This window comes from Podarcis filfolensis (assembly GCF_964270895.1).
Source record: "Podarcis filfolensis genome assembly, chromosome: 17".
In the NCBI taxonomy this organism is placed as follows: domain Eukaryota; kingdom Metazoa; phylum Chordata; class Lepidosauria; order Squamata; family Lacertidae; genus Podarcis; species Podarcis filfolensis.
In genome coordinates this window covers 32,224,586-32,239,195 of record NC_139621.1, presented here as the reverse complement: position 1 = coordinate 32,239,195, position 14,610 = coordinate 32,224,586, and the positions used below count along the sequence as shown (strand labels likewise).

Genomic DNA, 14,610 nt, shown 5'->3' with positions numbered 1-14,610 from the left:
CATTGAGTTCAACTAAACGTCTACTTTCCTGGGAGTAAGCCTCATTGAATTCAATAAGGCTTGCTTGTGAGTAGACATGCTTGCACTGCTTACCGAAAAACACCCTCCCCATCATTCTCACATAGTGCCCAACCTTCCATTTCAGCATAAGGCAGCAAGCTAAATCTTCTCCCCTTCATCCCCCCCCCCAGAAGCACCCCCTCCAAAGCCCTCATCCTACCAATCTTTCCCTTTTTATCAGAGGGAGGGAGGGCAAGCAAGCAAAAAGATACTCCTTTAAATAAAAAAAAATTAACCCTTTTTAATATGGAGGAAAGCTATTTAGGGGGAACCAACAACATAAAGACCACCAGACAATGAAAATAAAAACTCCCCCCCCCTCTTTTTCCCCACTGGTGGAGGTGAGTATGAGGGAAGAAAGAAGTGCTTTCCAGTTCCTTGTTTACTTTGCTTTGTTTACTTTGCCTCTTTGATTATTAGCCATGGGGGGTTCCTCCTGGATTGTTAGCAGGCTCTGCAAAATTAGCTGAGCTCTAAGTGGAAAGATACTGGTGAAGCTGAAAGAGTTTGCTGGTTTCTATGAGGGCTTATTGTTATTTCTTATCGGTTAGGAGGAAGGAGGGAGAGAGCCAACAAAGCTGGCGACAAGGTGCCTGCAAATTATCTGCAAATTATCTGCAAATTATCTGTAAAGTATTGGTTCAGCTGAGCTGTCCCCTGGGAACTTGTCAAATCTCCACCTTTTGTTCACCGGTATATTGCCATGTTGAAACACTTATCACAATGTTATTTCAATACCGGTATAGCATAGCCCTATTCCCCAGCCTTCCTTTCCTGCTCTGGTGGAAATAAAAGTGTATCTTCACCCATATCTCTCTATAGGAATAGTTGTAGTATTGGTCTGAAATGGCCAGGAGGCTGCTGGCCAGGGCCCACAATTTTTAGCACACACCCCTCCACAAAGTAACAACAACAAATAATAATAATAAAATAAATAAAATAAAATAAAATCCTCACATGTGGAGAGTCTGCTTTGGCTAGACGCACCATAAAATTTTGTCCTAAGCAATTACAGTGGAACCTCGGTTGTCAAATAATCCATTCCGGAAGACCGTTCGACTTCTAAAATGTTCGACAACCGAGGTGAAATTGCCAGTTTGCAAAATCCATTGAAAAAAATGGAGAAACGCGCCTCGGAAGCCGTTCGACTTACGAGTTGCGTTCGAAAACAGAAACATTCACTTCCAGGTTGTTGGTGTTCGAAAGCCGAAATGTTCAACTTCCACAGCGTTCGACAACCAAGGTTCTACTGTCGTATTAAGAAGTGTAAAGACTTCCCCCTTTATTTCTTGAAGTGCATTGTGAACCCTCTGAAACACCGCAGCTGCCTTTTTGCATTATTTTAAGGGGGGAGAGTTTCTCCTCAGTTCTCAGGGTCTCACTCTCTGCATTCCTTGCAGGCACCCCATCTGCCCCTCGTGACCTCAGCTATGAGATCATTGGTTCCAACGTCCTCCTGACCTGGCGCCTCCCAAGGGACTTGGGTGGCCGAAAGGATGTTTTCTTCAACGTCATCTGCAAGGTGTGCCCGACAGGCTCCCCGGGGCCTTGTGTTCGTTGCGGGGACAGCGTCCAGTTTGAGCCACGTCAGGTGGGGCTGACAGAGAGCCGGGTGCAAGTCTCCAACCTCCTGACCCGCGTGCAGTACACCTTTGAGATCCAGGCGGTCAACCTCGTGACGGAGCTCAGCCCAGATGCTCCACAATTCGCCGCCATCAATGTTAGCACCAGCCAGTCAGGTGAGGAGTGCTTTTGGGGGAACCCCATTCTTTGCTTTGCCACCTCTGTTTTGTCTCCCTGGTCTTGTTTGGCGTTTCTGTTCAAGTAATGACTCAAACACCAAAGTGTATTGCCAGTATTTGCCCTTTAGAGTCTCACACCACCCTAAATTATTAGCATCATACTTCATATTCGTAAAGGACTTTCCATACATTATCTAGCTGTAATTCTTACAACACCTCCATAAGATAAGTCAGTGTTACCATATTGGCCTGAATATAAGCCACACCCAAATATTAGCCGCACCCTTAACATTAATGGGGGGGAAAGTGAAAAAGACAGTACCTGGATATAAGCCGCTCCTTTTAAATTCCGCAGTCACTCACACCTGTTCCATTTTACCGTATGTCTGTTTCAGTAGCGATATCATAAAAGCCAATTTTTGTAAGGTCGCGAATTTAAGCCGCATTTTAACTGTTCACGGTTGGAATTTGGAAAAAAAAGGTGAGGCTTATATTCAGGCCAATATGGTATTATCCCCCTCACAATAGATGGGGGAGGCTGAGGATATGTAAGAACAGGGTGGCTTGCCTAAGAGTATAAATTCATGGAAGAGGTAAGATTCGAACTTGGGGCTTTCAGATTCATAGCTCAGTCTCTTAGGCATCACACTACACCCACTCTCGCGGCAACTCTTTCTCTTGTCTTCTTACTGTTCTTGGTTTTTCTTACGTCACACTTTTTTCTCCTCCACCCCACAAATCCAAGTGGACTTGGACTCCTCATTGCAGAGATACCAAATCTTGCAAATGCTTTGTACTGGCAGAGAGGAGATATCATAAGAGGCAGGAGTTAGGAATCATACACACTTATCTTTGCTCATTGTTTCTAGGCAGAGGTCTGTTATTTAAAGCTCCCTGTCCTAGCAGGGGTTTTTTGTGGGGAGGGGATGTCCCAGTGCTTCTTCCATAAAAACTCGCTCCTTAGTTCTGAATCGGAGCAAACAGCAATCTGCAGGAAACCCAAATTGCCGTTTGTTCCAGTTCAGCATTGAAAAGTGGGTTTTTGAGGGGAAAGCAGAACAACAACAAGGTGCTCAGATGTGAAACTGGGAAAGTGCAGCCATGTGCCTAGAAAGTGCAGGGCAAGAAAGATTTGTGTGGATGAGCCCTTCGTCTGGAGGGCCACAGGAGTTGGGTATGTCGACAGCCACATGGGTCAAAGGAGCAGATGTTTCACTGTGAGGCTTTGGCAGGGGGACCTCTGAGCATCAGGCTTGATGCAAAAATGAAGAGCAGTTTCTTGGATTCTGTGGCTGTCTCCAAACAGCAGCTTTTCCTACTCCTCATATAATGGCGCAGTTCTAAAGCACATTGTAGGGAAATGTAGGGTTGCCGCAAATCTCTGTGATCTCCCGTTTCCCCAGCAAAAATAAAATAAGCATTTTTGCTTTCGTGGATGAATGTTATGAACATTTTTGTTGGAACCACAACAGCAGCTGACGTTAATGCAGTCTGTTGCACAGAGAAATCAGTTGCACGTGTGGTGTAAGCAGAGATTCTGGTCTACGTGATATGGTTGTCTGTGTTTTTGCATGTCAGATATGCATGAGTAAGTCTTGAGATGCAAGCCACCCTACACACTTTTAGTGACTCTACAGTAAATTTGACTATTTATTGACAATTGTTACCAACACTTGACCATCACTATAAATAGAGCAGATTTGCTCTGCACTCACTGTGCATATCATAGGCCCAAATTTCTTCTCCTTTTTTTTTGAATGACAGTTTGATCTGTGTTAATACTAGCACTATATTATATATAACCTTTCTATCCTGTTCACTGCAATCATAATTCCAGGATAACAGTAAAATTATACTAGCAGCCTCATACTCAGTGTTGCTCAGGAACTGTAAGAAACCAAAACAGCAATAAAAACAACAACAGCAAACAGTGCAGTTTTAAAATAAGTGTTTAAAATCAGTGCAGTTTTGAAAGTTTCAGTCTGGTATCCAGTTGTATTCAAAGACAGACAAAAACCTCCTTGATCTCAGGAAACGTCATACAAAATTGCTGCAGTTTTGAACAGTTTGGCCTGCGATTTTTTTTTTTTATAAAATTTTTATTGGTTTTTTAACACATAATAATAGACAATACAAAACAGTACAAAAACAAACAAACATATAAACATGTATAATTTCTTCACATTTTTTCTTAAACCTTCTTTCATCGACTTCCTCATACCTCCCCTTTCTGCATCCCTGTTTTAAAGTTTTCCAGCAAGCCCCAATGTCAACTTATAACACTTTTTTTCCCTTTAAATCCTTTTTCTCATATCCAATTATTTGTCCCCGCAATTCTGTTTTACCTGACCCAAAACATTTTAGCACTCATTAATTTTGCAACAGTTCTTGAGATAAACTTTAAATTTCTTCCAATCTTCTTCCACCGTCTCTCTCCCTTGGTCGCGGATTCTGCCAGTCATCTCCGCCAGTCCCATGTAGTCAATCACCTTGGTCTGCCCGTTTGGCCTGCGATTTTTGTTCAAAATTGTGTCTGGTTGCATCCAAACAGCTGAAAAACTACTCGTTGATCTCAGGAAACATAATGCAAAATTGGGTTACGATAGCAGCAAACAAGCAACTTTCCTAAATACACATAAAAGCAACATCACAAAACAAAGTGAGATAAATTACAGTCAACAAACATCCAATCTGACCTCCAGCAAAGGCTCTGAACAAGGAACCAGGTCTTTTAGCTGGTGCTGGAAATTCAGTCATATCTCAGGGGAGGGAGTTCCAAAGCTGGGGCGCCACCACCAGGAAGGCTCTCCCCCACCAAACAAACCTCAGTTTAACAGGTGGCTACACCAAGCAAGCCAGTCTTGATACAGAAGGTGAGCTATTTCTTCTCACGGGTAACCAGGTTCCACGTTCTTTAGAGTTTTATATACCATCACCAGCATGAGGAAAACAATAAATTCTCCGCATTTTGCTATTCGGTCATGAGTATATCAAACAATGGGCCTTTAAACCTTGCAAAGTATGTGAAATGGTGTTACTGGACTGTGGCTACGGTATAAAACAAGGACAGGCATTGTAATTCCATTGGCAGTTTTGAATGGAGACTGTAATGCCCCTTTAAGCCTATTTCGGATATGATTATACAAGTAGTCCATTACCGTGGTTGGGATCCATTTTACAACAAACAAACAAACAAAACCCCAGAACAATTGCACCCCTGCTGTAGCAGCTGACTGGCAAACATGCTGTGCTTGCATACAGGAAGGTATAAATATCTACGAAAACAACAGGACAGGTTTTGCACATTCCTAGGAAGAAAATCCTGCAAGGAAGAAACATTATTAGAAGAGGATGTGTCAGGTGGTCCTCTCCATCTCCTGCTCACCGCTGTTGTTTTGCCTGACCCTCTGCTACCTTTCAGTTCCTCTTCCCTTTCAACTTCCTCCTTTACCTTTTCTGTGTCACACTTGCTCTCTTCCTTCTCCCAGCTGCCTTTTGTCTTGTCTCTTCCTTTCCACGCACCTTTTCACTTCCCATCAGCTTCTGTCCTTGGCAGCCCATATTTCACGGCCTTTTAAAACGAACGTTGCAACGATGCACCGGCCTGTCTGTCTCCGAAGGGAAAGCATATGAGAGGTTCACAAAAGGTAAAAACTATGTGAATCGCTAGTCTGAACCGCAGAAACACAGGCAGTCTCTAGGTCTGCGCAGTGCCGGAAACCTTTATCAAAATGTCAGGGAGCCAAGTTGTTGCTGAATTTCAGTGGTGGGTGAAGCATTGGAAGCAGTAAAGCTGCATTTCAGGTGTCACCTGTATAGGTAAAAGAAATTCAGTTGGTGAGGTGCAGGCTTTCTCATCAGGGTTTGGCTCTCTAAAGATAAATGTTGTGGGATACTTGTGGAATTCAAGGTTAGGTGGCAACCATTTTTAGACACATCCAGTTGACGCATAATCACCAATGTGCGGGTCCTTTTGGACCTGGAAGAAGGCAGAACAGGGACATTCAACTGACACGCATGGGGGAACAGAACCCCTGCATGAAATGTATTTGCAAATTCTTGTATGAAATGACCAAATCTGCATTTTTTAAGGAACTTAGGAAGCTGCCTTATATTATTCTGGGTCGGATCGTTCGTCCATCTAGCCAGGGGTACCAACAAGATTTTCTGAGCCTGGTGCGCTGTACCTAGACTAAGTGCTTTCTGTTGCACTTACCAGAGAAGAAATAATTTTGCATACAATTTGCAAGCAGTTTATGTCACGTGCAAATTTGTATCCACTGTTGTAGGTGCGGGTGTGGCGCTCTCAAAAATAAATCAAGTGTCACACACAAATTATAAGGTGTCCAACAGACAGAATATCAGCAGGTGAAATTTCCCCCATAGTTCCATGCTACAAAAGGCTTGCTCTGTTTAATATCTGCCTGCCCCATATTTGTGGTTTTGGTCACCTCCTGCTTTGGTCCAACTCTCAGATGAACATGCCTCACATTGCTATTGTGAACATACAGAAGAAGATATAAAATGGCTGAAAAGGAAGACAGTGCTTTTTCACTTACAGGCATCACATTTGTACTTTGTGGCATAAAATTTTGCCTCTTTTAACCAAAATTATGCATGTTTTGTCCCATCCCCTAAAAAAAGGGTCTGTTTCAGTGTATCTGAAGAAGTGTGCATGCACACGAAAGCTCATACCAAGAACTAACTTAGTTGGTCTTTAAGGTGCTACTGGAAGGAAATTTTTTTTTTGTTTTGCCTAAAAAAAGAGAAAATAGTACACCTCCAAGGCTTCAACCAAGCTTAACATGGGCCGGTTATTGTGTGTTTAGATGCACACATTCTACTATAATCAAGTGAATTTACTCCCAGGTTGGTGTGCACAACAGACCCTCTTATCATGAACTTTTCCACCCCTTTCCCACAAGAAATCCCAGACTGCAATCCTGTACCCACTAACCTGGGGTTAAGGCCCATTGAACATAAAAAATATTACTTCTGAGTAGACATTCATACAGTTGAAGTGTAAGTTAATTATCCATTACATTCTTTATGAGTGTCTGGTCCTTAGTGGAGATGCTTAAGCCTCTTTGCAAAATATTCAGTTTGCTGCTGCTGCTGCTCTTCTTCTTCTTCTTCTTCCTCCTCCTCCTCCTCCTCCTCCCCCTCCAGCAGTGAGGGGATTCTTTAACAGTAGATTCTGCAGAAAGTAACTTAACAGAGAGTATCTGAGCTCAAATGTGCAGGGAATGAAGAGGCAGGGATTGGTATCCAAGCAACTCACTTGTCAATCACAGCTCTGATTTCACTCGTTAGCTGGAAACACTGAAAGGCACCATTCTGCATTTCAAGTTTCAGCCAAGCTCAACTTCTGAACCCATTCTCCAAGAGCATATGCGCAAAAACCTGGAATGTGATACCTGCCTTGAATACTGAGATAACCTTGGTGTGGATGTTCAGGATGCCATAGCATATTTCAGGTTTGAACCGCCGTTTGGCCCTTGCATCTGTTTTGCAAAGGGGGCCAGGGTGGGAGGCGGCAGTATTCAAAAGAAATGCAAAACAGATTGTAATGCAACACTCCCAGAGGCTGAGCCCCTTGAACGTTGTGCTTTGTGAGCAATAAATCCTAATGCTAACTTATTGATAAGAAGTTATGATAAACTTTAATAAATCGTAAGTCTATCACAAGGTAAACAAGAGTATTATCGGAGTGGAAAAAACAGTAGAGCACACAGGACTAGAGCTGTGGGTGGCCAAACCAGGAACCCAACCTGGAGCGCACATTTGCCATTCCAAGGTGGGTCCCTTCAGTCAGGAGTCTGAAAGTGGAGGTTCACCCGGAGATGGGGATGGAGTTAGGTGCGTGTGCCTGTAATGAAACAGGTTCTGCTCTATTAACCAGATCTGGGAAGAAGTCCAGATTCCCAGCATGGAGGCCAACCCAGAGGCTGATGCTGCCCCTCTCATTTCCCTAAAGAGAACTCAATGAGACTTGTTCACTACTAGGCTGGGCCCCAGCCATGGCGTTCCAAATTCAAGCCCTCTCTGCCCTGACATGTCTTGCTGCTCTTTCTTGCCTCTAGTAATCCCATTTCCGGTCTTGTTTCTGGAGAAAATGAGCAGCTAGGCTGGTTTGGGCTGGGCCGGGGCTCCATCTCCTGCCAGCAGCAGAGCCATAATTGGATTCCTTGTGTCTCTTTCAAATTGTGGAAAAACAGAGATCCTCAGGGAGGCTTCCTCAGGTCCCTTCAGCCGTACAAGAGAAGCAAATCACTCTGATGCAGCAAAGGGGTCTTGGGAGACCAGGAGTGCTGAAAGCCTCCCCATCAGAGTAGCGGTACCTATTGGGCAGCTATTGTGGTCAGGTCCTCCTTTGTCTGCTGTTTTCCCCCCTCCCCCCTTGTCCTCTTCCCCAAGATCATTAGGAGTGAGCTTGAGATGAGCTGACCTCGATTCGTAGTGACAGCTCACGCTAACTAGGCCTCTGTTGCTCCGTCACGTGGCCCCGCCTCACCCCCCGCCTCTATCTATTCGTCCCCCTTGGCAACTTTTCATTTTAGCTTAGATTTTTTTCTCCCCGATTACACATACATTTGGGAAGACTTGCCTGGGCTCAGAGAAAGGCGGGATAAAGGAGATGGGGATGGGGGGGGGGAGACAGGAAGAGGAAACCCTTTCTGAATGAATGGCTGTGTCAGTCGTAAGGACACAAGACGAGTCCTGCTGCATCAGACCAAAGGGCCATGTAGTCTGGCAGACTTACAATCACAGCAGAGGGAGAAGAGACCTCCCTTGTTACTTGTCCTCAACATCTGGTATTTAGAGGCATGCTTGCTGCTTCTGAACATGGAGGTTTGATTTATGTACAATGGATAATGGACATGGGTAGGCCCCTCTGTTTGTATAGTTTTTAAAGCATCTAAATGGTTGCTGTTATATATTGTGTTTGTGAATTCCACGAGCTAGCTATTTTGTTGTGTGAAAGTACTGTTGTTTGGCCATCTCACACCTTTTGGGGGTCCCAACTTCTAGGATTATGAGAGACGGAGAAAAATTATCTTTGTATTTTTTCCTCTGCACTGTTAACCATGGTATAGGGCTCTGTCATGCCCTGCCCCTGTTCCCTTGTTTTCTAAATGAAAATGCCCCAAATGTTCTAGCCTTTTTCTATAGGGAAGGTGCTCCAACACCTTGATTAATTTGGTTCTCACACCCCGCCCCCAGTTTTGTGTGTGTATCTTCTGTCTGTCACTCTCCCTCCCTCCCTTATAAACCCAGTAGATCACTGCAGTCTGCAGAAGTGCTCCTCCAAGTTCTAAAGATCTCAGAAGCCCATGTGTCAGGCCATGTGGAATCACAGAATTGTAGGGATCTCAACATGACAGATGACCGTTCAACCATTGCTTAAAAACCTCCAATGAAGAAGAGGCCACCACCTTCTGAGGGACTTTGTTCCACTGTCAAACAGCTCTTACTGTCGGAAAGTTCTTTCTGATGTTTAGTCAGAATCGCCTTTCTTGTAACTTGAATCCATTGGTTCAGATCCTACCCTCCAGTGCTCCATCTTCCATATGACAACCCTTTAGATATTTGAGGATGGCTATCTCCTCTCGGCCTCCTCTTTTCCAGGCTAAACATATCCAACTCCCTCAACTATTGCTCATAAGGCTTGGATTCCAGACCCTTGATCATCCTGGTCGCCCTCTGCACACGTTCCAACTTGTCAATATTCTTCTTAAATTGTAGGACCTAGAACCGGATACAGTATTCCAGGTGTGGTCCAACCAAGGCAGAATAGAACAGTACTATTACTTCCCATGTATATTAAGGAGAAATTTGTGCTAAAATGCTGATGAACTTTCATGAGGGTTATTTGCAACCTGGTGTGGCAATGTGGAGAACTGAACTAAGAGTAGAAAAATGAGGAAGTGAGAGGAAGTGAAATAGACATATTTGTCTGGCCGTAGTCAGGACACAAGTTAAGCTGATAAGATACATGGTCCAATAGTTTCTTGTAATTTGTTTCATTCCTACACAACAAGCAATGAATAAACTAGAAGGTAATTTTAGATTTACCTTATAGTAATTTTAGGAAAAGCACCCTTACTGTAATAGTAGCTCAGCAAAGGAATCAACTGCCTAGGTGACATGTGCATGTGGAATTTGCTGTTTGTTTATTTTACTTGCACTCTGCACCCAGAACAGGAGGGCAGTCAGAATTACATGGGCATCATTTGAATCCATACCATTTGCCATGCAATTTTAGATGGGACAAAATAGTCTTGTCATTGATGGCTGAGTACCACATTCAAACCTGCCTTTGAAACTAGTTTATGCATGGATCCTTCTACACAACACATGGCAGCAATTATGAGATTGCCTCTCTGGAGCTTATCCTGGCTCTCTATTGAGAATACCTGCATGTTTCCAAGTACCTGTATGTTGCATCCACACTTTTACATTTTGTGTAGGCATGCACACTTCAAAAAAAAGCAATGTCCTGTGGGGGTGCAAATGAAGCCAGGACAGAAATGCTCCCCACACTGACTGCATCCCACATTTGAACTTTCTATAATGTCACTAGAGAATGCAGAAAAACGCGCCAAGCAAACCCAAGGCTTTTTTTCAGGCAGGCAACAGCTGCCACAGGTGTCTACAGATGTGAGGGCACGACCAAGCTGCCTTGTACCTGCCAGAAGTTACTGGGCAGGCTTCCTGGATGTGCTAGACCTGGAGAGCTGGGATTTGAAGAGGCTATAAGTACAGGAACCACCAAGGTGTGATGAGGATTTCATCTCGAGGCAGTGACATTCACAGGCAATAGTGCAGAAGGGTCATTAGGCAGACTTTACAAGGCTGAAGAGATACGGCTGAAGAGGAGATTTCTAGGGCTGAGCGTGACCTGAGATTATTGACTGTGAAGGCAGATAAAAACTTTAGCTCGGGAGGAAAATTGATTCAGGCTATTACTCCTGCTGCAAGAGGCACATCCGTTATGTTCGGCTGAAAGTTGCAGACAGGTATGTGCCAGGGAAGGGCACACAGTTTTCATAAGATAATGCACACTCCAAAACCATTAAGGTGTATCCAACAGAGAAGGCCTGCATAACTTGTGACCCACAAAGCCAATTGTAACCTGCTCGCTACGCCCTATGTTGCTTTCCAGGTGTGTTTTTTCTCCAGTATCAAAACCAAGAGCTGTATCAAGCCCCTGGTGGGACACTTGATGAGCTAGCTATATTTGGTCCCGTCGCTTCCAAGCAGGTCTGTGCTGCTAGCTGTACACTACAGTGTCAGATTCTCCCTTTGCCCCACAAACATTTTTTAAAATTAAATAAACAAACAGTGCAATCCACTGGAAACTCCTACACAAGTCCCACTAAAATGTAGGGGGAAAACAAGTAGTGATAATCAGCACTGGATGAATGTTTTCGGTGCAAAACATAGAGAGTCCCACAGCAAGAAAAATGATGGGTTATTGCTGGGACTGAGCTAGGAACGTCCGGTTCTTCTCGGTCAGGGTTTCCCAAAATTGGGTCTCCCGCTGTTTTTGGGCTACAACTCCCATCATTTAAAAGTGGTCTGAAAACAGTGTAACTTTATATTGCTGATAATATGTCCTAGGTAGTATTGAAGGCTGTGGCTTTTGGGAACGCATATGCAATGCAATGCCACATAGTCTCGGGGTTTCTAAGGAGTTATAGGACACCTACGATTTGGTATACGTGAAACATAATCTAACTGTTTCTGTCTACGACCTGGGTCACATGTAACACTAAGCCAAACTATGGCATAATGCAAGTGAGTAAACGTGGTTTCCTGGAGTGAAGATTGCATTCATGCACTTCCCCCGGTCTTCCTGTTGCCATACTACTCAAGGCTAAGCCATGGTGTGGTCCGAACCTGGGTTCATGTTTTATCTTGCTTCAGACACACTGTGAACTACAACCAAGATTTGTTCTTGCTTTCACCATTCATGGTTTCTCTGAGGGAGTTTGGGGCAATCCACTAATATCAGCTCCCTAACTGCAATATGAGGATAATAATAATAATGCATATCTGCTTAACAGAATCATTTTAAGGATTGCAGTGGGGTGGAGAACCAGTAGACCTCCAGATGGTCTTGAATGACAACTTTCATTATCCCTGACCATTGGCCATACTGCTGGGGGTGGCTGTGAGTCAGAATTCAATACCATCTAGAGGGCCACAGGTTCCCCACCATTGGATTGCAATAAATCAGCACATGTGGAGTACTTTGAGCACATATAAATGCTAAGTGCTAAAGTAGAACCAAATTGCACCATACTTCTCAAAGTCAGTGATGTGCAGTGAAATGTTTCATAGAGGGATAGTTAGGGCCAGAAGTGCCAGCTTGCGAGGGCGATGTCAGGCACATGATGTCCTGGCATCATGCGTGTGTGCCTCCCTGAGCTGGACAGAAGCTTCCCGGGGTTTGGGAAGGAGGCTCCAGGCCTCTGGCTGGATGCTGAAGCCCTCCTGCCTCCTTCCCAAAGCGGGATGAGCTTTGGGAAGGTGGCAGGAGGGCTCTTGGACCCATTAGAGCATTGCATCTCCCCCCCCCCAAGCCGGGCAGAATCTTCCTGTGCTTTGGGAAGGAAGAGCCAGGGGAATATTTAGGGACTAGCCCAGTCCCTAGTCCACTGACCACACACCATTGCTCAAAGTGCAGATGCATTGAGGGCACAACTACATGTTACACTGAAAATGGCACCACTGTTCTCTCCCATGTCTCAAGTTCATGATGCATCCTTTTAGGTTGTAGTGTTCCACATCCCTGCCTGCCACAGCCCATTGTGTGGAGCATCTGCCTTGCATGCAGAGGGTCATAGGTTGAGTCTGTGGGGTCCATGGGTAGGACCAAGAAAGACTCCTGCCCAAAACCCTGGAGATCTGCTGGAAGTCAGTGTCAACACTAATGGGCTGGATGGACCAGTGGTATACCTGGGTATAGAGCAGCTTCCTATATGTTACTCTGGAAGCGCAGAATCTGGCCAGCGCAGGATTTGATGTGATGTCCAACCTGAAAGATCAAAGACAAGAATAAACTAATGAGAAGGATAAGCATTTTAAAAGCAGAGAGAGAGAAAAGGCCCCGCTGTGCAGCAAGGATAAAAATCACGTAGCAAAGCAAGCAAGGCGAAGCTAATCAATACGAATAACAACAAGGGGGGAAAAGCAACAGCAAAATACTTGAGATAGTTTTAAGTGGCACTGCCGTCTGGTTTGCTTGACTGTCATACATGGTCCACATAGGAAAACATTCCTGATGCCTAATGCGGCAAACAGCAGGCTGAAGGTGATTGCTGAACCCCTTCATTAAAAGCCTAGTCCCACTGCCATCTTCAGGACAAGCTGATCCACAGAGATTGTTTGTGGCAGCAAATTATCTAAGTGCTATTAGGCACAGCTAGTGTGTCTCCCCAAATAAGCCTCATTAGAAGAGAGCAAAAGTTAGAGCAGTGACAAATTGCCATGCTTTGGTGCTCTAGAGGTGTGGCACGTACACAATGAATCCTAGAGCCGGGCGGCCCTGCAGTGCGCAGAATTGATCCCCTAGCTGCAAAACAAGGAAGGACATTGATGTGGTGCGTGTCTCCTTGACTGCAAATCCACAGGTTGGTTGCAAGCCAGATGTTGGGGCCACGTGTAAGAGGCCTGCATATTTGTACCCATGCATCCGCTGTGTTAATGATGTGCCTGCATTGTTTAATGAATGGTGTTAAGTGGTGCAATATACTGTATTTTTCAGTGTATAACACTCCCCCATGTATAAGACGTCCCCTATTTTTGAGGACTCCAATGTAAGCTTTTCTTTGGGGCGGGGCAGACCAGAGCTGTTGAGCTTTTTTTAGGGGGGATTCCCGGAAATCGCTCACCCACCACAAAAGCTGCCTATCAGCTGCTCCCACCAGAAGCCGCCAATTGCCACAGCAAATCAACACCAGCCCGAGATTCTATTATCTCTCCCCATGCAATCCAGGAACTGGCACAGGGGGCAGGATTTATGTTAAATCTGCTACAACCCCCTTACTTCCTGATATTTCTGCTCTTACGCAGTTGTGGGGAGGGCTAGGCCTTCACAGCTGGGGCCAAAGTCTCGAGTGGAGAGAGGGATGTATTATTGTTTATATTTTCTTTACGATTGCACCAAATTATATAGGGTTTGGAAACGTTGAGGTAATCTTTGGATGCGCAGGCCTCTCAAAGAGAACGGGTAATCTTCTTGCTTGCCCTCCTAGTTTCTCCTTGCTTGCCCTCCTAGTGGTCCTCCTCCTCCATATTTTCACCTTTTAAGATTTGTTCTGTTGGGGACTTTTATTCAGTCTTGCACAGCTGGAATCCCGCCTGTCTCCAAAGCTATTACTAAAAGCTTGTATCTTCATTCAACCTAGTTGCAATAGTCTTGCATCCTGTGTAATCCTATAACACAGTTTTAGTTATTTCCCATTTGACTTTTATCCAGCAAGGGTTTTGTAAATGTGTGAGCCTTTTGTTAGGAGACAGCAACAGTATCGACGGCATAGTAATAGCCGTTGGCAGCTGAGCTCAACGTGGGTTGCTCTCACTTGCTGTTTGGCTGTTTGTGATAGGATGTCGTGTCAGCGCGACGTAGCCAATTAGATTTGGCCGTGTACTGATGTCATGGAAGGCGAGTGAGAGCAAGGCAAATGAATGAGCAGACATGGTTGCAAGGAGTGTTGGAAAATGGCCAGAAAAGCAAAGCATTTTTCAGCACTGTTATGAGTAATTTCAATTCAGCTGGAGCCATTACAGCTGCTGTTGC

At 44.7% G+C, this 14,610-nt stretch overlaps 1 protein-coding gene across 5 annotated transcripts in view; it reads left to right on the top strand.

Annotated features, from left to right (window-relative positions):
• The window catches only part of LOC310752522 (ephrin type-B receptor 5), a 158,235-nt gene that overhangs the window by 120,125 nt on the left and 23,500 nt on the right, over nucleotides 1-14,610 (top strand). For all 5 annotated transcript variants that reach the window (XM_083593025.1, XM_083593023.1, XM_083593024.1 and 2 more), the window contains one exon: nucleotides 1,461-1,799. In XM_083593025.1, the coding sequence (XP_083449151.1) occupies nucleotides 1,461-1,799 (339 nt within the window). The remainder of the gene's footprint in view (nucleotides 1-1,460; nucleotides 1,800-14,610) is intronic.